Source organism: Lontra canadensis, unplaced genomic scaffold (assembly GCF_010015895.1).
Source record: "Lontra canadensis isolate GAN:19392208 unplaced genomic scaffold, GSC_riverotter_1.0 scaffold149, whole genome shotgun sequence".
NCBI lineage: Eukaryota > Metazoa > Chordata > Mammalia > Carnivora > Mustelidae > Lontra > Lontra canadensis.
Window position 1 is genome coordinate 2030888 of NW_022631143.1, and position 24233 is coordinate 2055120.

Genomic DNA, 24233 nt, shown 5'->3' on the forward strand with positions numbered 1-24233 from the left:
AAAGTGCTGCCAATGTCCACACCTCCCTTACCAATGCTCCCTCTCACTCAGAGAAACCCTGGTGGCATCCAAACATGACGCAGAGGCATAATTACAATTATCCTCTGAACTCAGTACATTTCTCCCCACCAAGTCACTTGACCATTGCATTACACTGTGAAACGAACCTAAGCCAGAGGATCGGGCCAACATACAGAAAGGCAGCCTGTGGGTAAACTAAACTGAATGTATTTCTTCATAAATCTGCTCCCACAGGAATCTGGAAAAATAGGAGACAGACTGGAACCAGCGGTTACAAGGGGAATAGTCTCAGAAACATCTCAACAATCAGATGGACTAGAAAGATCCATCTAGTCCAGTACTGTGTTGCTGATGAAAACACAAGAGACATTCTGGAGGAAAGGATCAGGACCAGCCATCTATGTACTCCTAAATTTCCTAAGAATTCATTATAATTGTATGTAAATTAATTTTTTTCTCTTTAACTGAGAAAATAACATGTGCACCTGGCAAAAAAATATTCAAGCAAAACAAGTAGATAAACATTAAAATGTAAACCTTTCCTGTGCTAGAGGCAACTATAAATAACAGTTCTGTGTATATGTATGCTATCTCTAATACCACATGCAAATATAAGCATATAAAAGCACATAAATACATACCACTTTTTAAAAACATAAACACATGTACACTATATATGTCATTTTGTGCACTGTTATTTTCATTTGACAATACCTTGAGAAAGTGTTCCACATTAGCACACAAATTTATCTACCTCACAGAAGTACTTCACTGTATCGTAATGTTCCCGTTAATGGAAATTAGATTATTCCCCGAGTTTTGTTATGATAAACAATGATATAAACTACTGTTTCCATGTATGTCTTACCTATAGAAAAAAAAATCCTCTCAAAGTAAAATTGAAATAAAAAAGTACATGCATTTTTTTAAAGATTTTATTTATTTTTTTGACAAAGATCACAAGTAGGCAGACAGGCAGGCAGAGAGAGGGAGAAGCAGGCTCCCCGCTGAGTAGAAAGCCTGATGTGAGGCTCGATCCCAGGACCCTGAGATCAAGACCTGAGCCGAAGGCAGAGGCTCAACCCACTGAGCCACCCAGGCGCCCCAAGTACATGCATTTTTAGTTTTGAAAGCTAGTCCTCAACTACCCTCCTCAGAGGCTGTACCATTGACTGATCCCCAGATCCTAGAGCAATATGCAGAACTTTGATCTTGGCCAGTGTGAGAGGTGAAAAAAGTCCCATTTTTAATATGCTTGTTTGGAAAAAAAAAAAAAAGGAGGAGGAAGGCTGAGAATCCTTTCCTATGTGTCAAGTTTATGGAGTATACTCACCTTTTTTAAGCACACGGTTGCATGATTTTGGACAAATGTATACAGTCAAGTGACACCCACAATCAGAATAAAGGTAATTTTCCATCACCATGAAAATCTTCCTGTGCCCCTGTACAATCAATCCTCTCCTTCCACCTCCAGCCCCTGGCAACCACTGTCACAAAGCATAATACTTTTGAAATCCACCCGTGTTGTTGCATGTACCAGTAGTTTGATCCTTTTCTTACTGGGTAGTAAACAATTTTATGGATATCCCACAATTTGTCCAACCATTCATCAGGTGATGGACATTTGGGTTTTTTCTAATTTTTTACTGTTATGGATAAAGCTGGTATAAATATTTACATACAGGTTTTTATGTGGACTAAAGTTTCACATCTTGGGTCACTACGTAGGAGTGGAACTGGGTAAAAATATGTGGGAGAGGTCACATAATAAATATGTTTAACTTTATCAGAAATTGCTAAATTATTTTCCGAAACAGTTGGGTCATTTTGCTTTCCCACAGCAACCTGAGCGCTCTAGGTGCTTCAAATCTTCATCAACACATAATATGGTCAGGTATCTAATTTTGAAATTTCAGCTGTTCCAGTAGACATGAAGGAATAACTGTTTTTTAAATTTCCTTTTCTAAGGACTAGTGACATTGTTTATCTTTTCATGTGCTTTTTGTCCATCTGTGTATTTTCCCTGGTAAACTATTCAAATCTTTTACCCATTTTTAAAACTGAATTGGTTGTGTTCTTATTATTGAATTCTTATTACTGAATTACTTGAATTATTTTTAATAAATTCTGGATACAAGTCATTTGTCAGATACATATCTTCAAAAGGTTTCTCATCTGTAGCTCCCAATTTCTTTTTCTTAGTAACTTTTAAAGAGCAGAAATTTTTTATTTGGATAAAGTTTTATATTTAATCAGATTTTTTTTTCTGTTCCCTACTTTTTGTTTTCTATTTAAGAAATCTTTTCTAAACAAAGGTGACCAAAATTTTCTAAATTTCCTCCTATAAGTTTTATAGTTTTAGCTCATAGGTTTAGGAATATAATTCATTTTGAGATTATTTTTATTTTTATTTTTTTATTTTTTAAAAGATTTTATTTATTTGGCAGAGAGAGAGATCACAAGCAGGCAGAGTCAGGCGGAGAGAGAGGGGGAAGCAGGCTCCCCGCTGAGCAGAGAGCCCGATGCAGGGCTCAATCCCAGGACCCTGGGATCATGACCTGAGCTGAAGGTAGTGGCTTAATCCACTGAGCCACCCAGGATTCTGAGATAATTTTTAGATAAAGTTTAAGATAAAGATGGAATTTTCCCCATATGGATGTCCAATTGTACATTCATTAAAATCACTGTCCTTTCCCTCACTGAACTACCGTGACAGCTTTATCAAAGATCAACTAATCAGATTCTGAACACCTACAAATTCAACAGGAAATAGAAGAGAAGAGCAGCAATTCTAGGAACAGAAAATCGACCACTTTCGTGAAGGTAGGACGTGTGGAGAAGCCAATCCAAAACGACAGGAAGATAGACCACAGGGGAGGGGCCGGCTCCCAGCAAGCGGCAGAGCAGTGGAGTACAAAATTGGAACTTTTAGAAGTCTGCCCCACTGAGGGATGTTGTTCCAGAGGCTAAGTGGGGGTGGAGCCCTTGTGGGGACAGTGTGGTCTCAGAACCCTCAGGGTCACTGAAAGACCGGGGGTGCCTGAGTGTGGCAGAGCTCCCAGGTATCGAAGCAGGGAAGCCAGCTACAGAAATGGACTGAGGTGAGGCTCTCAGCTCAGGGTTAGCTTAAACTGTGATGCAACGCACAGTCATACCACTGCTCTTTGAGCAGGGACCCCACAAGTGGCAGATCCAGAGAGACCCCCTCCTTCCTCCTCTGGAAGGAGTGGTGCGTGACTGCACCGCAGTGATCTGCTGGGTTTGGAGACTCCAAACAGGGCCCTGCACCAGAGGTAGAAATGTTTGGTCACAGGCCCAGTGACCCAGAGTAAGGCTGGAGATCAGGGAGACGGGAGGGATTGACTGTTTTTCTCTGAGGGCTCACTGAGGTGTGGGGCCCCAAACTCTCAGATCCTGCAGCGCTGGAAATTGGGAGGCCGCCATTTCCACTTCTGTCCTCCAGAGCTCTATGGAAAGCGTTCAGGGAACAAAAGCTTACTAGAGATAACATGAGCAGATTACTTAGCCTGGCCCTTGGCAAGGGCGGTGCAATTCTGCCTCGGGCAAAGACATTTGAGAATCACTGCAACAGGCCCCTCCTCTAGAAATCAGAAACAACATTGAGCCAAGACCAAGATCACAAATCAAGGAGAAATACAGAACTCCAGAGCAAGGGAAAAGCAACACATAGAATTCATGGCTTTTTTCCCATGATCCTTTAGTCTTATAGAGTTAAATTTTTTAAATTTTATTTTTCTCTTATTCTTTTTTTTTAACTTTCCTATTTCCTATCTTATCAATACCTTTTTCTAAAAAAATCTTTTAAAATTTTCATTGTTATAGTCATATTTTATATGAAATCATTGTATTTAACCTTATTTTTTGTATACATATTTTTTTTTCTTTAAAATTTTGGGATGTAATTTCTTCTAATATATTAAAATATACCCTAAATCTAGCTCCAGACTGATGACATTCTCTCCTCTATTTTTTTCTTTTTCCACACAACTTATCAATTCCTATTTTATTATCTTTTTAATTTTTCATCTTTACAGTCCTATTCCATCACTTCATCATGTTTATCCTTATTTTTGCATATATATAAGTTTTTCTTCCTTTAAAATTTTGGGACATAGTTTCTTCTATGAGACCAGAATACACCCAAAATCAAGTGGGTGGCTCTGTTCTACTCACCAGTCTAAAATATATATATATATTTATTTTTTATTTATTTATTTCCCTCCCTTTTTTCTCCCCCCGTTTTGAGTCTTTTCTGATTTGGTTAGCATATATTTTTCTAGGGTCTTTGCCACCCTTTTAGTATTTTACTCTCTCATTCATATATTCTTATCTGGATAAAACAACAGGGTGGAAAAACTCACCACAAAAAAAAGAACAAGAGGCAGTACCAATGGCTAGGGACCTAATCAATATGGACATTGGTAATGTGTCAGAACTAGAGTTCAGAATGATAATTATCAAGCTGCTAGCTGGGCTTGAAAAAGGCATGGAAGGTATTACAGAATCCCTGTCTGGAGAAATAAAAATCCCTTTTTGGAGAAATAAAAGAACTAAAATCTAACCAAGTTGAAATTGAAGATGGCACTAATGAGGTACAATAAAAAATGGAGGTTCTTCCTGCTAGGGTAAATGAGATATAAGAGAGAATTAGTGATTTAGAAGACCAAATGACGGAGAATAAAGGAGCCGAGCAAAAGAGAGACAAACAACTACTGGAGCACAAGGGGAGAATTTGAGAGATAAATGATAACATAAGATGAAACAATATTAGAATAATTGGGATCCCAGAAGAAGAAAGAGAGAGAGGGGCAGAAGGTATATTGTAGCAAATTATAATAGAAAATTTCCCTAATATGGCAAAGGGAACAAGCATCAAAAAACAGGAGGCACAGAGAATGCCCCACAAAATCAATAAAAAAAGATACACACCCTGTCATCTAATAGTAAAACTTACAAGTCTTAGTGACAAAAAGAAAATCCTGAAAGCAGCTCAGGACAAGAAGTCTGTAACATACAATGGTCGAAATATTAGACTGACAGCATACTTATTCACAGAGACCTGGCAGACCAGAAACGACTGGCATGATATATTCAGAGCACTAAATGAGAAAAATATGCAGCCAAGAATACTATATCCAGCTAAGCTGAAAATAGTAGGAGAGATAAAATAGAAAGGAGAGATAAAAAGCTTTCAGGACGAACAAAATTAAAAGAATTTGCAAACATCAAACCAGCCCTACAGGAAATATTGAAAGGAGTCCTCTAAGCAAAGAGAGAGCCTAAAAGTAACATAGATCAGAAGGAACAGACAATATACAGTAACGGTCACCTTACAGGCAATACAATGGACTAAATTCATATCCTTCAATAGTTACGCTGAATGTAAATGGGGTAAATGCCCTTATCACAAGACATAGGGTATCAGAACGGATAAAAAAACAAGATCCATTGATATGCTGTCTACAAGAAACTCATTATAGACCCAAAGACACCTCCAGATTTAAAGTGAGGGGGCGGAAAACAATTTACCATGCTAATGGACATCAAAAAAAAGCTGGGGAGGCAATCCTTATGGCAGATAAATTAGATTTTAAGCCAAAGACTATAATAAGAGGTGAAGAAGGACACTATTTCATACTTAAAGGGTCTGTCCAACAAGAAGATCTAATAATTTTTTTTTTTTTTAAGAAGATCTAATAATTTTAAAGATCTATGCCCCTAACACGGGAGCAGCAAATGATATAAACCAATTCATCAACTGGTCAAATCAAAGAAACACATCGATAATAATACAATAATAGCAGGTGACTTTAACAACCCGCTCATTGGATATCTAAGCAAAAGATCAACAAGGAAATAATGGCGTTAAATGACACACTGGACCACATGGACATCACGGATATATTTAGAACATACCACTCCAAAGCAACAGAATACACATTCTTCTCTAGTGCACATGGAACATTGTCCAGAATGGATCACATCCTGGGTCACAACCAGGTCTCAACAGGTACCAAAACACTGGGATTATTCCCTGTGCATTTTCAGACCACAATGCTTTGAAACTGGAACTTAACCACAAGAGGAAAAGTTGGAAAGGACTCAAATACATGGAGGCTAAAGAGCAGCCTACTAAAAAATGAATGGGCCAACCAGAAAATTAAAGAAGAACTGAAAAAATTCATGGAAACAAATGAAAATGAAAACACAACTATTCAAAATCTGTGGGACACAGCAAAGGCGACTGGAGAGGAAAATATATAGCGATACAAGCCTTTCTCAAGCAACAAGAAAGGTCTCAAGTGCACAACCTAACCCTACACCTAAAGGAGCTGGAGAAAGAACAGCAAAGAAAACCTAAAACCAGCAGGAGGAGAGAAATAATAAAGATCAGAGCAGAAATCAATGAAATAGAAACCAAAGAACAGTAGAACAAATCAACAAAACTAGGAGCTGGTTCTTTGAAAGAATTAATAAGATTGATAAACCCCTGGCCAGACTCATCAAAAAGAAAAGGGAAAGGAAGCAAATTAATAAAACCGTGAATGAAAGAAGAGAGATCACAACCAACACCGAAGAAATACAAACAACTTAAGAACATATGACAACCAACTAGACACCACCAAATTTGACAATCTGGTAGAAATGGATGCATCCCTAGAAACATATGAACTACCAAAACTGAACCAGAAAGACACAGAAAACCTGAACAGACCCATAACCAGTAAGGAGATTGAAGCACTCACCCAAAATCTCCCAACAAACACGAGCCCAGGACCAGGTGGCTTCCCAGGGGAATTTTAACAAACATTGAAAGAAGAACTAAATACCTATTCTCCTGAAACTGTTCCAAAAAATAGAAAGAGAAGGAAAACATCAAGCATTACCTTGATTCCCAAACCAGAGAAAGACCCCATCAAAAAGGAGAATTACAGACCAATGCAAAAATTCTCAACAAAATGCTAGCTGATAGGATCCAACAGTAAGTACATTAAAAGGATTATTCACCATGACCAAGTGGGATTTATTCCTGGGCTGCAAGGCTGGTTCAACATCTGCAAATCAATCAATCAAGGTAATACAATACATTAATACATGAAAGAACAAGAACCATATGACACCCTCAATAGATGCTGAACAAGCATCTGACAAAGTACAGCATCCTTTCTTGATCAAAACTCTTCAGAGTGTAGGGATAGAGCGTACATACCTCAATATCATCAAAGCCATCAATGAAAAACCCACAGTGAATATCATTCTCAATGGGGAAAAACTGAGAGCTCTTCCCTAAGGTCAGGAACACAGCAGGGATGTCCACTGTCACCACTGCTATTCAACATAGTACTAGAAGTCCCAGCCTCAGCAATGAGACAACAAAAAGAAATTAAAGGCATCCGAATCGGCAAAGAAGAATCAAACTCTCACTCTTCGCAGATGATAGGATACTTTATGTGGAAAACCCAAAAGACTCCACTCCAAAACTGCCAGAACTCATACAGGAATTCAGTAAAGTGTCAGGATATAAAATCAATGCACAGAAATCAGCTGCATTTCTATACACCAACAGCAAGACAGAAGAAAGAGAAATTAAGGAGTCGATCCCGTTTACAGTTGCACCCAAAACCATAAGATACCTAGGAATAAACCTACCCAAAGAGGCAAAGAATCTGTGCTCAGAAAACTATAAAGTACTCCTGAAAGAAATTGAGGAAGACACAAAGAAATGGAAAAATAGTCCATGCTCATGGATTGGAAGAACAAATATTGTGAAAATGTCTATGCTACCTAAAGCAATCTACATGTTTAATGCAATCCCTAGCAAAATCCCATTAATTTTTTTCAAAGAAATGGAACAAATAATCCTAAAATATATACGGAATCAGAAAAGACCTAGAATAGCCAGAGGAATGTTGAAAAAGAAAACCAAAGTTGGCGGCATCACAATTCCAGACTTTAAGCTATACTACACAAAGCTGTAACCATCAAGACAATATGGTACTGGCTCAAAAACAGACACATAGATCAATGGAACAGAATAGAGAGCCCAGAAATAGACCCTCAACTCTATGGTCAACTAATCTTCCACAAAGCAGGAAAGAATGTCCAATGGAAAAAAGACAGTCTCTTCAACAAATGGTGTTGGGAAAATTGGACAGTCACATGCACAAAAATGAAACTGGACCATTTCCTTATACCACACACAAAAATAGACTCAAAATGGATGAATGACCTCAATGTGTGAAAGGAATCCATCAAAATCCTTGAGGAGAACACAGGAGGCAACCTCTTCGACCTCAGCCACAGCAACTTCTTCCTAGGAATATCACCAAAGGCAAGGGAAGCAAGGGGGAAAATGAACTATTGGGACTTCGTCAAGATCAAAAGCTTTTGCACAGCAAAGGAAACAGTAGACAAAACCAAAATCAACTGACAGAATGGGAGAAGATATTTGCAAATGACATATCAGATAAAGGGCTAGTATCCAAAATCTATAAGGAACTTATCAAACTCAACACCCAAAGAATAATCCAATCAATAATGGGCAGAGGACATAAATAGACATTTCTGCAATGACGACATCCAGATGGCCAACAGACACATGAAAAAGTGCTCCACATCACTCGGCATCAGGGAAATACAAATCAAAACCACAAAGATACCACCTTACACTGGTCAGAATGGCTAAAATTAACATGTCAGTAAACAACAGATGTTGGCAAGGATGCAGGGAAAGGGGAACCCTTCTACACTGTTGGTGGGAATGCAAGCTGGTGCAGCCACTCTGGAAAACATCATGGAGGTTCCTCAAAAGTTGAAAATAGAATTACCCTACGACCCAGCAATCGCACTACTGGGTATTTACCCTAAAGTTACAAATGTAGTGGTCTGACGGGGCACATACACCTGAATGTTTATGGCAGCAATGTCCACAACAGCCAAACTATGGACAGAGCCTAGATTCCATCAACAGATCAATAGATAAAGTAGATATGGTATATGTATATATACAATGGAATACTATGCAGCCATCAAGAGAAATGAAATCTTGTCATTTGCAATGACATGGTAGGAACTAGAAGGTATTATTATGCTTTGAAAATAAGTCAATCAGAGAAATACAATTATCATATGATCTCTCTGATATGAGGAATTTAAGAGGCAGGGCTGGGGGTTGTTGGGGGCAGGGAAGGAAAAAATGAAAAAGATGGGATTGGGAGGGAGACAAACCATAATAGACTCTTAATCTCACAAAACACACTGAGGGTTGCTGGGCGGCGGGAGGGTAGGTATAGGGTGGTTGGGTTATGGACATTGGGGAGGGTATATGCTATGGTGAGTTCTGTGAAATGTGTAAGCCTGATGATTCACAGACCTGTACCCCTGGGACAAATAATACATTATATATCAATAAAATAAATAAATTATATGTTACCAAATAATTAAATAAATTATATGTTAATAAAAATAATTTTAAAAAGTTACAACCTAGTAAACCTAAACTCCACTTCTTTCAGAACAATGACCAAGTAGCAGAATCAGGATAAATCTATTTAGGCTTATAGATCCATACTGAAAGATCTTAAAATACCATAAAGTTGGATGGATTCAAATATACTAGCCCTCCAATTCATGTGACAGCATGATTCTAACAGCTTCCAGGAAAATAGTAGTAGAATAAGGAGAACCTATCTACAGTGAATTTAATGGCAAAGATTAATAAACTTCTCTGTGTTCAAGGTTTGATTAAAAAGCTGATGCAACACTTGGCATAAAATATGAAGACCAAAGCACTCTAATAAAATTTCAGAAAGCTCCTATTCTATACTATAAATGAAATTCAGAAAACAAATGGACGCTGTGAAATAAGGCATCAGAGTAAAAAGACACAGACTGAAATAATAAGCATGACTGAGAGGTATAAATGAAAACAGCTTAATAAGGAATGTAAGCAAAGACACAGAAAACCCAATTACAAAGTTAAAAGTTGCATTATAAATAGCAAGAAAAAAATATGAAGACCAAAAGAAATTTAAATAAATGACATGGAAGGGGGTACAAATTCGAGAATTTTTGCTAACATGCAAAGGATCAGGAGAAAATCTTTAGAAAGGTAAAAAAATGAAGAAAAAAAATTTTTTAGAAGATCAAGAGTTGCAGAATAACAAACAAAAAGAAAATTTATTTTCCTTTGGAGAAATATGTGTAAAAAGTCCATCATGAGACCCCAAAATGTATAAAAGAATGACTATATAGTAATATTAAAAAGTAGTAGAGGGGAGAAATTTTCTTATTGTATAGTTATTCGTCCATCAGATAAGTATTTAAGGAAAAGGAGAGTTAGTTTCCATTTCACATAAATATATTCTTAATGAGATATAAAGAAAAGAAAAAGGTTTTGTAATCCTAGATGGAAAAGGTCTTTTAAAGCATAATTCATCTAGGAAAAGGACTGATTTCATAAAAGACTGGACGTTATAAAAATTTAAAATATTCATAAAAGAAAGCAAAAGTACCACAAATAAAGTTCAAGATAAATGACAAAATGCAAAAAAAATACTGGTGATATAGTCTCCACATCTAAAAGATTATTACCATCAGAAGATGAATGTACCAATACAAAAATAGGCTAAGAACACAAAATCAGGCAATTCAGGAGAGAAGAAATATAAATCAGTAAGAAACATAGGGAGAATGTCCAACTTCACCCAGTACTACAGAAATGCAAAGTTAAATAAAAAAGAGATACATTGAAAACACACTTGTAATTTATACGCCCAAAAAAAAAAAAAAAAAAAAAAAAAAGGAATAAAGTGTATGGCAAGGCTGTGAGGTACAGGGCACTCTACAAACTGCTGACAGCAAATTTGTGCATCAGTTAAGGGCCTTGAAAACATGTACATACCTTGGGCCAGCAAGTCAACATCTTAAAACAAACCCTAGGGAAATCATTCAATATGAATATATAATTTAAAAATAACAACAGCCAACATTTATTTACTAACATGTAGAGGCTTTCGGACTCAGCAACCCACATGCATCTTTCGTTTAATTCTCACATTATTACAGAAGTAGGAGTTATTATTACAGATGATGAGACAGAAGACTAGACAGGTTTAAATAATTTGTGTAAAGTCAAATGGATAAGCAGTGGAACTGCAACTTGTCTAACTCCAAAACGCATGCTTTTAAGCTCTGCTTCCCCTATGGGGACGTTTGCCTGAGTGCCTTCTAGAATGATAAGAAATTGCAATCAGTTTATGTAACCAAGAATAAGGGATTAATTAAAAAGTTTTATCTACAAAATACATGGCCAAAAAAAAAAAATCACACTTTAGAAGAACTTGAATGAAATCAGAAAATAGACTGTCATGTTACATGAAAAAAAAACCTATTAATAAGCAATATATATGCATGGTGTGATTCCACCTTTATAAACATTTTATATTACAGAATATATTTTAATGGTATGATAAAATGGTCAATAAAGAATAAAGTTTATCTATGGTCTGCAAGACTTTCATTTTCTTCTTTCTACCTTCTTTCTCCAGATTTGCTATAATCATCACTCAAAAACCTTTGATCAGAAAAAAAGTTATCTAAAAATAAATACAGAGATGTACAGGAAGAGAAAACAGACATACTGAACAAATCAGCATATAGATGATTTGTATTAAAAAATGTTGAACTAAAATTTGGAAAAATTTATCTTAACATTCAGGGGACAAGAAAAACAATAAAACACACACGGAAGAGACTATTTCCAGGAATCTGCAAGTGTTCCTGAGAACTTTTCACTCTTCACAGATTAAGAACCCCCACTCTTAGGAGGAAGGAAGGGGATTTAGGGTAGCTCTTGGTAGGACACTAGCACCAGGCTAAACAGCATGTACTAAAACATATTCTAGCAAGGTTTCTTAAGGAATTCTAATCAATAGACGGAGAAAGTTCTCAAAGCACTGGCTCTTTTTTTTTTTTTTTTTTTTAAGATTTTCTTTCCGGGGCGCCTGGGTGGCTCAGTGGGTTAAAGCTTCTGCTTTCGGCTTGGGTCGTGATCCCGCGGTCCTGGGATCGAGCCCCGTATCGGGTTCTCTGCTCTGCGGGGAGCCTGCTTCTTCCTCTCTCTCTGCCTGCCTCTCTGCCTGCTTGTGATCTCTCTGTCAAATAAATAAATAAAATCTTTAAAAAAAAAAAATTTAAAGATTTTCTTTCTTTTCCTTCCTTTCTTCCTTCCTTCTTTCCTCCCAAAGAAAGAAAGAAAGGGAAAGAAAGAGAGTGCATGCATGCCCCTTAAGCAAGCAGAGGGGCAGTCAGAAGGAAAGGGAGAAGCAGGCTCCCCACTGAGTAGGGAGACCAACGGGGGCCTTGGGACTTGATCCCAGGACCCTGGGATCATGACCCGAGCCAAAGGCAGGCACTTGACCAAATAAGCCACCCAGGCACCCCTCAAAGTACTGGCTCTTAAGATTCCTCTTCCAACCTCAAGTCCTCTAATGTACTAAGAGCATACAAAGTAAACTCAAAGTGATCAAAGGAAGTCTCTGGTTTTACTTAATTCTAATCCATACTTTCAATAATAAAAACTCACACTTTTACTTGTGAGAGGCTCTGAAAAATAGTTCATATCCTACACATTGCCTAGCATCTGAAAGGGCATCCAATCAATACAGAATAAAGAACTAGTGAAAGAATGGTTCACATGCAGCCCAGCCAACTCAGCAAGAGGTTTTGCAGTGTAGGAGCCTTATTTGTTTTACACTCTAGGCTAACCCAGCCTAGTACCAATACCAGGATTTGAAGAAGAGGGCAGCATGTTCACACAAGGGAAGAGAGACAGGGCTCTGCCTTCAGGTCTGGAGTCTTCCTGGTCTAAGAGGTGATTCCTCACTTCCGAGATCCAAACAGGTTACCTTAACTGGTCATGAGAATCACGATACCATTCTCCACTTTTGATGAGATCTTGCACTGTGGCCATCTCTCAGCTCTGGTTGAGCCTCAGTTTGGATGCTAGTCTATCTGTAATGCTCTCCTGGCAGAGGCAGCTGGCCTTGTGACTTTCAGCTGCTGGCTATTAGTTTTTCATGACATTTCACAGATATTCATGATTATTTTGTCTGTCCCCAGGAAAACTGAGGAAGAGAACAGGACAAATACTTTGTTTGAGAGCCACTAAGAGAAGTGATTAAAATAAGATCCTTTGACACACTTTGCTTAGCATAAACTGGTTCTTTTTTCCAGTAAACCCATCCAAAATGTCATATTTCTTTTCACTAGTATCACCTTACATAATAATCTGTCATCTTCGAAATCTCTCTACCTAATATCCAGTTGGTTACAAAGTCCTGTTGATTCTCTCCAATCATTTTGAGGCTTTTTCCCTAACCTCAGAGCATCTACTTGGTCCAGCCCTGGTTAGCTATGCACTGCTTAATTATTTCAACTGTCTTCCTCCTCCATGTCTCTCCACATCAAATACATGTTCCCCATTGCTGCCAGTGCTACCCTTCTAAGACAAGTCTGATCTTGTTAAACCTGTGTTAGACATACTTTTTTTCCCCTTTTAATCTCCCAGCAGCCATTATTTCAGGAGAGCTCTCCTCCAACAATCTTTTACTAATTCTGTTCAGTCCACAGGCTTCTATGGACTAACCCCCTCCCTATTCCACTTGCCACACTTCCCCAACATCATCGGAGATAGGTCCAGAATCCAGGGCATCCACATCCACCTGCTGTAGGTCATGTGGCTGCCCAGAGATTTAGAAATGAATCATGTGAATAGCCCCATGATGACCAAAGTCATCCATGAACTGTCAAGAAAGATACTCTCTACTGAGTGATGTAAGATTCACAAACTGTTGAGGCTGAACAATGTGGGACAGTCCCACAAAGGAAACAGCTGATATCAAGACAAGCAGAGATCACAGATAATGAGAAGCCAGAAGAAAGGAGTGGAAAAGGCTCCAACAAAGGTTCCTCTGTCATTGGAGCCACTACATCCTGCTATGCTTCTGCCATCTTGGACAGAGCAGTTGTATGAGGAAATGAATGCCTTTTATTTTTCCTTTAAATTTTTTTAAGTTTTTATTTATTTATTTGAGAGAGAATGAGTGAGAGAGAGCATGAGAGAGGAGAAGATCAGAGGAAGAAGCAGACTCCCCAAGGAGCTGGGAGCCTGATGCGGGACTCGATCCTGGAAGTCCGGGATCATGACCTGAGCCAAAGGCAGTCACTCAACCAACTGAGCCACCCAGGCGCCCCCTTTAAATTGTTTTGAATTGTCTTCTTGATACTGTGTGTGCAAAAGAGCCCTCACACATATAGCATCACTACTTAGAAACTTTTTGGGAGGAAGGGATGGGCAGAGGGAGAGGGACAGAGAGACTCTTAAGTAGGTTCCACGCTGGGCATGACAGGGCTCAGTCTCACGTCCCTGAGATCATGGTCTGAGCTGAAATCAAGAATCAGAAGCTTAACCAACTGAGCCACTCAGGTGCCCCACTACAAATCCTTAATAATGTCTTTTTCTTTTTCTTTTTCTGTAGGAAGTAAAACTCTCACAAACTTCTTAGCACAATATTCAAGTTCTTTGACAAAAGGGACTATCTTACCATTTCAGTTTTAACTCTCCTGATCCAGCCTCAAGCACTTTCAAATATTAAAATAATATTAATAATAAATTAGTACCTTCCACTATAGCCACCACTGACCCTACCTTCTGCCCCTCATGCTATTGCTCATTTCGTGAATCTGAATTATACTCCTATTCTCTCCTTCACTACTCAATCTTCCAGATACAGCTTGTACTAGGTGCCAGTGTCTTATTTTACATCACAATTCTCATGCATGCATATCTCCCCCTACCAGACTCTTTGCACACAAGGACTGAATCTTTTTAAAGTTTCTACTCTAGCACCCGGCAGTCTGCTATGGCAAGGACATACTCCAAACATTTGCAACTCTGATCAGAAATGAAAGACTGAGGGGCACCTGGGTGGCTCAGTTGGTTGAGTGGCTGCCTTCGGCTCAGGTCATGATTCTGGGGTCCTGGGATCGAGCCTCGCCTTGGGCTCCCTGCTCAGCAGAGAGCCTGCTTCTCTCTCTCCCTCTGCCTGCTGCTCTGCTTACTTGTGCTCTCTATCTCTCTGTCAAATAAATAAATAAAATATTTAAAAAAAAAAAAAAGAAAAGAAATGAAAGACTGAGGGTTGATACCTGTTAAAATCTTAATTCCTCTATACATTACAACTTCTTAAAAATTCACCATGTCACTGTACAACCCAGCAATCGAACTTATGGGCAGTTTATCCTGGAAAAACTAATTTATGTTCACATTTAAAGCCTGTGCAGAACGATTTATAGCAGCTTTATTCCTAATTTACCCACATTGGAAACAACCCAGATGTCCCTCAACAGGTGAATGGTTAAACTATGTAATACTACTCAGCAATAAAAAAAGAACAAAGTATTGATACAACAACTTAAAAATATCTCAAGGGAATTATACTGAATGAAAAAAAAAAAGCCAATCCAAAACAGATTACATATGATATGATTCCACTGAGATAATCTTGAAGTGACAAAATTAGAGAAATATACAAGAAATGAGGAGTCGGCAGGAGCAGGGAAGAAGGTGAGAGGCTAAGCAGATGGACCCTCGTGGTGACGACACTGTCCTGAATCTTGACTGTATTCATATCCTGGCTATGACCTCTTACTACAGTGTAGCAAGATGTTACTACTGGAGGACAGTGGGTAAAGGCACATATAACTATGTTTTATTTCTTACAACTGCATACAGACATAAAATTATCTCAAAACAAAAAGTTTAATTTATTAAGAATCTAACCACACTGTAAATATAAACCATGAAGCAGATTCTCAGTGCAAGAGTACCTCACAAATAATCATACTTTCAAATAAAATATGTCACTGTGACTAGCAATAGAAAAGGGTTTGCAAACAAGAAGTAAGGAGCTCTCTAGAAAAAGAAACAGAGAAGTGTCATACTGAACAATATGAGAGAGGAGATTTCTTTACCTGTGAAAACTATTTTCGGAAACCGGATGGCAAAAAAAAGAACAACAACAACAAAAAACACCCCGACAAATATAACAAAAGAAATATCCCTTCCCAGACAATGAGCAAGGACCCTAAGTGATAGTCTGTCTCTACAAGTGCACGGCTGGGCTTCCATGGGGATGAGTAATAGCCACTGATATGTGAAATCTGATCTGTTTGCCATTTAAATCCATGTGACTCACTGAAGCTGGCTGCATTCTCATCTAAAAATATAGGAAATCTGCAGCCTAAGCAAATTGGCTCATTGACTCATAGGGTTTTGATTCAAACACTACACATTTGGAGATAGTGCTTTTATATTTATGTCAGCTAGCTGTAGGGGAGGTTCACAACAGTGTCTAGGTAGAAATCTAGATGCAAAGAGGATCACAAGAATTATCTGCTTATATACATGTAATCAGGCAGTCACGTGACACCTTTTTGGTAACAGGGGACATGGCGTCTGAAGTGCTCTGCAAGCTAGAAGGATGCCCTTCCTTGGGCATCGGGTGTGCCCCACCAAATGCCTGTTTCCAAAGAGGGCCGTGGAGTCAGAAGCTATTAACGACAGAGTAGGGTGTGGTGGTCACATGAGTGACTGAGCGCCACTTGGGCTGGCAGTGGCTGAGTCTACAAACAGAGGGTGTGGTGCGTTGGCCCTGCCATTTTTGTTTTGTTTTGTTTTGTCCAGTCCCACTAAGTATCTCTTCCACTAATGCCTACAGCCATAAAAACTGGTGAGTGGGGCAGCTGATTTCTGGGCGTTCCCTCTTGGACACCCAATTCCTTCCCAAGAGGCTGCTCATACTCACAGAACTAGTGACTTTTCAGAGCGACCCCCTCGACCCCATTAGGACCTGCCCAGCATAGTCACTGCTGCACTCACCCATCAGGACACTGAGTAGCTTCTGCACTCTGGAATTGACCCCCACGATTCGGTAGAGCCCTTGCTCATTGATCCCTGAGAAGAGAAACAGTGATGATTTAATTAGAGGCATGTCAGAACACAAGTCAAGCCAACCCAGCCAGATGCACTTTTCTCATTTTCTCCGTCCTTCTAAAACCCACTCTAATTAAAGTCCCCTGTCACTCAGCTCTGCTCTTAGCAAAGGAGTGGGATTTGGTGCAGCTGTCTAGGATTTCACGGGTGTGCTGAACACTTCAGCCCTTGTGTTAGTTCAGTTCAGTCAACAGAGAGGAAAGAAACCTTCCTCTTCTCTTGCCAAATGCAGCCTCTGAAGAGTTTTAAAAGATGCCAAACATATACTCCTAAATAAGTTACATTAAACCAATTTTTTAATTTAAAAAGCCAAAACTGACATGATATAAATTTCATACTATAGGAAAGAATAAATGCTTTACAATCTATTTGTAAATACAGAATAAAAATATAGAGGTGTGAGAGGATTTTTTAATTTTGGACAATGTTCAACAAGACTTAGAAATGAGGAAATCCATTTATTTGTCATGTAAACATTCTTTATGAAGAAAAATGAAAATTACCTTCATTCAACCCAAGTAAATGTGCAGCTGAACTAGAAGAGAATTACCTCCAAACACCCCAAAAAAAACCAAAAACTAAGCCACCTCAGTGGTTTTTTTCATTTAAGTTAAGCAAGGATTGCTTAATGCTTAAGCAAGGATTAGATCACCACTATACCATTTACAAAAAGGGACCTTTTAGACCAAGTGATTGGAAATAATTTTTCTGTTTAGCACTAGGACCACCAAACCTGATACTTCTCAACTAAGTGGTCTCCTGCTTCCCATCTTATTATCCTGATGTCCATTTTCCAACCAGCAACCAAAATGAACTTCTTTAAGTATGTATCAGCTCAAATCCTCTCTTTACTCAAAACCTTCCAATGGCTTCGCATTGCATTTAGACCACAATCAAAATTTACCGTGGCCCACAAGGCCCTGAAGGATAAAGCATTGGCCCACGTCTGCATCATCAACCACTTTCACTCTGCTCTAGCTACACCGGCTTTCCTATTTCTCCAACACACCAAGCTTGTGCTCCCAAATCACAGCCTCTGCACAGCTGTTTCCTTCTCCTGGAACATGTTTCTCCCAGATCTTTTTATCATTCAGGTCTCAACTGAAATGCAACCTCTTTAACCTAGGGCATCCCATGACCAACCCTACTGGTGGGTCCCCTACCCTCTTTTCTTTGTAGTAAGTAATAATATGTGAAATTCTCTTTCTTTTTTAGCTTCTTCTTTGTTGTTCTCCCTACAACTATGGTATAGCCTCAATGTAGAGTGATTCTGTCTTCTTTACCATTATAGCTCCCATACCTAGATCAGCACGCAATAATGACATAATGAATAAAACAGAGTTATATTCCAGGGCCACTACTTTGGGACCAAAACAAAATTTCCTGGAAGAAATTTGGGAAAAGGCTGATTCTACAATGTCTCCAACCAGGCCTATGTAGAATTAAGGAATAAAAAGAAGTGGTCTAGAATGATAGGATTTTATAGCTAAAAAGGATCTGTAAAACATGTGCATCAGCCTCCATGGCTTGGGGACTAGGACACTGTGGTCTAAAACTAAGGGATGGGCCCCAAGCTATTCAATAGCAGAACCATTATTCAGTAATGTTGTGGCTTAAAGGGCTTGTCCTTTCTGAAGTGTCTCTACTTCTTCTGTTTTTGACCTTTCCTGGAACTGCATACAATCCTGTCTCCTGCTGGATGATGATTAACAAACCCTAGAAAATATGAGAGGTTTGTTCACCTCTGGTCACCACAAATAATGGATATGCATACATGCATTCCAGTAGGAAAATAACCACTTCCTTCAAGTATTTATGCTAAAATGGCATTTAACTCACATTGCTCTCTTTTCCTTTTTGTGTCAAATGAAAACTTTCCCCCAAGTTAAAACATATCATTTTCATCTTCCTTTTAGAGCAGGAAGGGACAAAGAGGCAGAGGCTAGGACACCAAACCACTGGTGACCTTGTTCTTCCTCTACTACTTACTATGTATATTTTCTGGCTTTATATCATAAAAAGCTGTCCTCCTGAGCCACTGGTCTGCATTTATCACAGACTCTGTGAAGGGTTTTAAATAATTACATTTCCCTATTGGTTTGGCCGCTGAGAACAGAGACAAACAGGTGGCCCACCTCAGGCAAGTGGATGAATTTCACAATGGAGGGGAGAAGATTTTTGTTTTGAACTTACTTTTGGCTGCATTTTTAGTATGCCTCTACTTTTGATGACCCTGTACCTCTTATTCCTCATTCTTTCCTCTTAGAATGAACAGAAAATTTAAAAACCTGTTGAAAAGCTATCTTAGTAACAGATAGCTTAAAAATTCAGAAACTGCAGTTAAGGCAGGTAGATAAATCAAAGGAAGACAGAAAGAAAAGCTGAGAGCCCCACTGACAACAGGAGGATACCGGTGCATATGCAGATCTCCCAGAATGGGTTCATACTGTGCAGGCTGTTTCATAACTTTCATTTTTCATTTAATATGTAATAATGAAAACTCTGCATATCAATAAATGTATTTTCCTACAGTTTTAGTGATTCATAGCTTTTTACTGCATGGATGTACCACTGGTGATTCAACCAATTTTTAAAACATTTGACCAGTTTCTACTTTTCACTTTAACACCATTGTGTAAACAGCTTTGTGGCTCAACCTGACTGTGTCCTTATTTCCTCCAGATCAATTCCCAGAAATCTCACCTATTCCTACTTTATATTCTCTGGCTGTTATTCACTTCTCTTTGAAACCTGCCTTAACTCTTTATTTAAGGAAGGTATAATAGAAATAAGCAAACATTTAAAAAATCTTAGCACACATTAAAATAACTACTTTGGAAAGAACACTTTCTGACTGGGTGAGAAGAGTGGCTTATACAGTTAAGATTTTTTTCATCCCTCTCTATTCAATGCTCTATAGGCCTTATAAAGATATTTATGTTTCTTAACTAATAGAGTTATGGATCTTGCTTTAAAAGATAAAACTTCTTTCAATCAAATGAAAAAGACTAGCAAGTTGAGAGGCTGTGGAATACTAAGACTCACATCTTTAACAATGGTTCAAACTAAATCCACAGCAAAGAGAGTTAACAGCTTTTCTCAGACATCCCAAAGACCAGAGCACTCAAAGCTCCCAACTGCCAGTAACTGACAAATCTCCTTTGGGGCAACATCTGAGGAGGGAATGGAGACCACTGGGATGAATCAGCTTCCCTGGTTCTCAAAGTCCTGCTCCTACAGACCCAGGTACAACAGGCAGGGCCTGGCTGTAGCACTGCTACAGGAAACCAGGGGCCTGACCCCTTCTCCCCACCTGGATAGTAACCAGGGACTGGCTTTTCAAAGCGTGGTTCTTACCCTGCCATCCACAGACCCCAGGAGTCCACTAGGGAATTCAGAGTGTCAATGAACTTAGGCAGGAAAACAATTACACCTTCGCTTTTATGACCTTGTCACTGAAATTAAACATTTCCTTCCATTATGATATAAGCAATAAATCATAGTGTTACCAATACCTGTGACTTGTTCAGAAATCAGTTGTTTTCATAACACATTGTGACTTTTATAGACATCTTGAAATATCATGACAGTTAACCCTTGATCACCACAGATTTGAAATACATAGGTCTACTTACACAAGGATTTTTTTCAATAAACACAGTACAGTACTATAAATGTGCTTTACGATCTTTTACCATTTTCTTTTCTCTAGCTTACTTTATTGTAGTATTATAGTATATAATACATGCAACATACAAAAACATGTATTAATTGATTGTTTATGTTATTTGCCAGGCTTCTGGTCAACAGAAAGCTGTTAGTAGTTGTTCGCAGGGGAGTCAAAAAATTATATGCAGATTTTCAACTGCACAGGAGGGTAGGGGGTCAGGACCTCAAACTCCCACATTATTCAAGGGTCAACTGTATTTCCAAGTTATGCCAGTTATCAGGCCCATGTCTATTTCTTATTATTTAAAGTGGTAATAAAGAAATACATGTACTATTACATCACAACTGAATTCCAGTAATTAGACTCCTTATTATCCTACGTATTTGACATGTATGCCTTTAAAACATTCTACCAATCAGCCAAAGAGGTTGATGACACCAAATCAGCTGAGAGTGACTGCTTCAGAGCAACACAACTGATGGAAACACACCAAAAATGGCACTTGAGGAGTTAATGAGTCACTTAAAATCGGGAAACAGGTAGCAGGTCTGACGCCTCACCAGATGCGTGACCTTCACTGAGAACAATGCCATCTGTTGAATGACTTTACCTCTGGTTTCCACAGCGTGGATGCATTTCCTGATTATGCTGAAGCCAATGCTGTCCAACTGTGCAGCTGAAAGAGGAAGAGAAGGGCAGTCAAGTTGCTGGCCATGCACACCAACCTCAGACAAGGCCTGACAGACCCAGGATCAATCAGTCCCATGGTATGGCCACAGATAAAAATGATTTTTAAAAAATCAGCTGGCATTCACTGAGAGACTACCATATGCCAGGTACAGTTCTAACTGCTTTGTTTATATTATCTCATTTATTTCTCATGGTTACTCTGTTAGGTTATCCTCCATGTATAGCTGAAGACACTATAGTACAGAGTGATGTGAACTTTACCAAAAGAATAAGTAGGCATCCTTTAAATCACTTGTTCTGTTATTGTCAGGAATGGCAAGACTAACTGCTTTCTGGTCTCCTTCAAAGAGCATAAACTAAGTGGCACAATAAATGTTAGGTAAGTGCTTTACATAGATTATCTCAGTTAATCCTCACAAATCCTCTAGGCTGATACTATCATTAGCTCCATATTACAGATAAAACAACTGAGATTTAGCAAAGCTAAATGTCTTGACCAAAGCTGCAGAGCTAATAGGTGTGAGACTCACTCCTGAGCCTGTGAAGACCTAACTGCCCTAAATATGACCCTGAATTAAAGACAGAAGTCAATCCTGCTCAGGTGATTAGAAAAGAAGGAAAAATGGTAAAAAGAAAAGTGACCTAGAGGAAAAGAAAAGCAGCCCAGAACACAGAAGTTATCTGATGAATAAGGATAAGGCAATAGAGCCAGCCTGTGTGTTATCAGTCAGCAAGCAGTTAGAGTTCTCCAACGGCTACAAACCCCACTAATGTGACCCAGAAAATTAATGATCACATAGCAGCAACATTTTCCACAGCACAGAACCAATTTCTAACCTGGCAGTGAGGCTGGGAACCCACCAAAATTCATCTCCAGGCTTTGATTACCCAGTGAAAAGATGTGGATGGTAATCGTTCAGAAAGGGTTCACTTTTTGAGCACCTTGGGACATCAGGGCAAGACATTCTACAAACTCATGGGTCACAGTGGAGAAGAGAATGGTGGAAAGTAGGAAGAGAAGTGTTTTTAAATAATTTGTCATCATCCTGGGCAAGAAATAAACTTGTAAAAATAAGAGAACTGCACAGAACCTGAACTCACTCTTTGATCTAATCCAAACAGAACCTTTCTCAAAAAAAATTTTTTTTAAGTTTTCAATTTTAATTCTGGTGTAGTTAACATACAGTGTGTTATTAGTTTCAGGTGTACAATGTAGTGATTCAACACTTCCACACATTAGCCAGTGCTCACCACGACAAGGGCACTCCTTAATCCCCATCACCTTTTTCACCCATCCACCTCTCCTCTGGTAACCATGAGTGTGTTCCCTATAGTTGAGAGTCTGGGGTTTTTTTGTTTGTCTTTCCTTTTGTTTGTCTTTTCCTTTTTATCCTTTGTTTCTTAAATTCGACATCAGTGAAACCATATGTTATTTGTCTTTCTCTGACCTATGTGCCTTAGCATTTTACTCTCTAGTTCCAGCCATGTTGCTGCAAATGTCAAGATTTCATTCCTTTTATGGCCATATCATATTCCATTGTGTTATGTATGTATGTGTGTGTGTGTGTGTGTATATATATATATATATATATATATATATATATATACATACATATATGCCATATATTCTTTACCCATTACTCTATTGATGGACACTTGGGCTGCTTCCATAATTTGGCTACCATAAATAATGTTTCAGTAAACACAGGGGTGCACCTTGCTCTAATTCTTTATGCATATGAGTGAACTTACATTCAATGAAGATAAAAATCCTTAAGAAAATCATTGAATTCCTCAAACTAAAAAGGAATTCTGATTTATTAAAAATTCTTTTTTCAAAAGAAACAAAATAAGTCTTATTCTTACATACATACTTACCACTTACTGATATCTAATGTAAACACATTTGACCTCTAGGATAGTCAGTAAAGTACCAGAAATGAGGAAACAATATGTTTCTTCCTGGAGACTACCTGCTATATAAACCACGGTTCTTATTCTCTTAAAGCTATAAGGAGTTTACTAACTTACTCTCGTGCTTTTTCTAACATAAACCAGGTATTGACTCTGCAAATCATGTAATACAGAGCTTTCTGACTCCAAGCTGCAAGTCAGATTGAAATCAATGTTCCAAATGAAACTCAATCAACTTGTGCCATAGATGTTCCCCAAATTTAATAACAAACTATGATACACAGGCCAAACACCTGTTAAAATCTAGGTAAAGATTATCTAAAATAAGAGGTGTTTTTTTTTTTTAAGATTTTTATCTATTTATTTGACAGAGAGAGATCACAAGTAGGCAGAGAGGCAGGCAGAAAGAGAGAGGGAGAATCAGGCTCCCTGCTGAGCAGAGAGCCCGATGCAGGGCTCCATTCCAGGACCCTGAGATCATGACCTGAGCCGAAGGCAGAGGCTTAACCCACTGAGCCACCCGGCCACCCCTAAAATAAGAGTTTTACTGAGATATAATTCACATACCCTAACATAACCCATTTAAAGCTCAAAAGTCATTGGTTTCTAGTATACTTACAAAGTTATGAATCAGGCACCCTTATTTGATTCTATAACATTTTCCTTTTCTTCCACATAAAAGTTCATACACATTAGCCTTCATACCCTATCCCCTGCCTTCCATCATTTCCTTAAAAAAGGTAATCTGTTTTCTGTCTCTAAAGATTTGCCCATTTTAGGCAAGTCATATAAAAAGAATCATATGCTACCATAGTTTTTTGTGTCTAGTTTCTTTCAGTTGGTATACTGTTTCCTAGAGTC

At 38.5% G+C, this 24233-nt stretch overlaps 1 protein-coding gene across 4 annotated transcripts in view; it reads right to left on the reverse strand.

Moving 5' to 3' along the window:
* ARHGAP26 (Rho GTPase activating protein 26) overlaps positions 1-24233 on the reverse strand; it is a 443583-nt gene that overhangs the window by 173154 nt on the left and 246196 nt on the right. For all 4 annotated transcript variants that reach the window (XM_032844264.1, XM_032844266.1, XM_032844265.1 and 1 more), the window contains exons 13-14: positions 21379-21444; positions 16985-17059 (exon numbers count right to left, since the gene is read on the reverse strand). In XM_032844264.1, coding sequence (XP_032700155.1) covers positions 16985-17059; positions 21379-21444 — 141 coding nt within the window. The remainder of the gene's footprint in view (positions 1-16984; positions 17060-21378; positions 21445-24233) is intronic.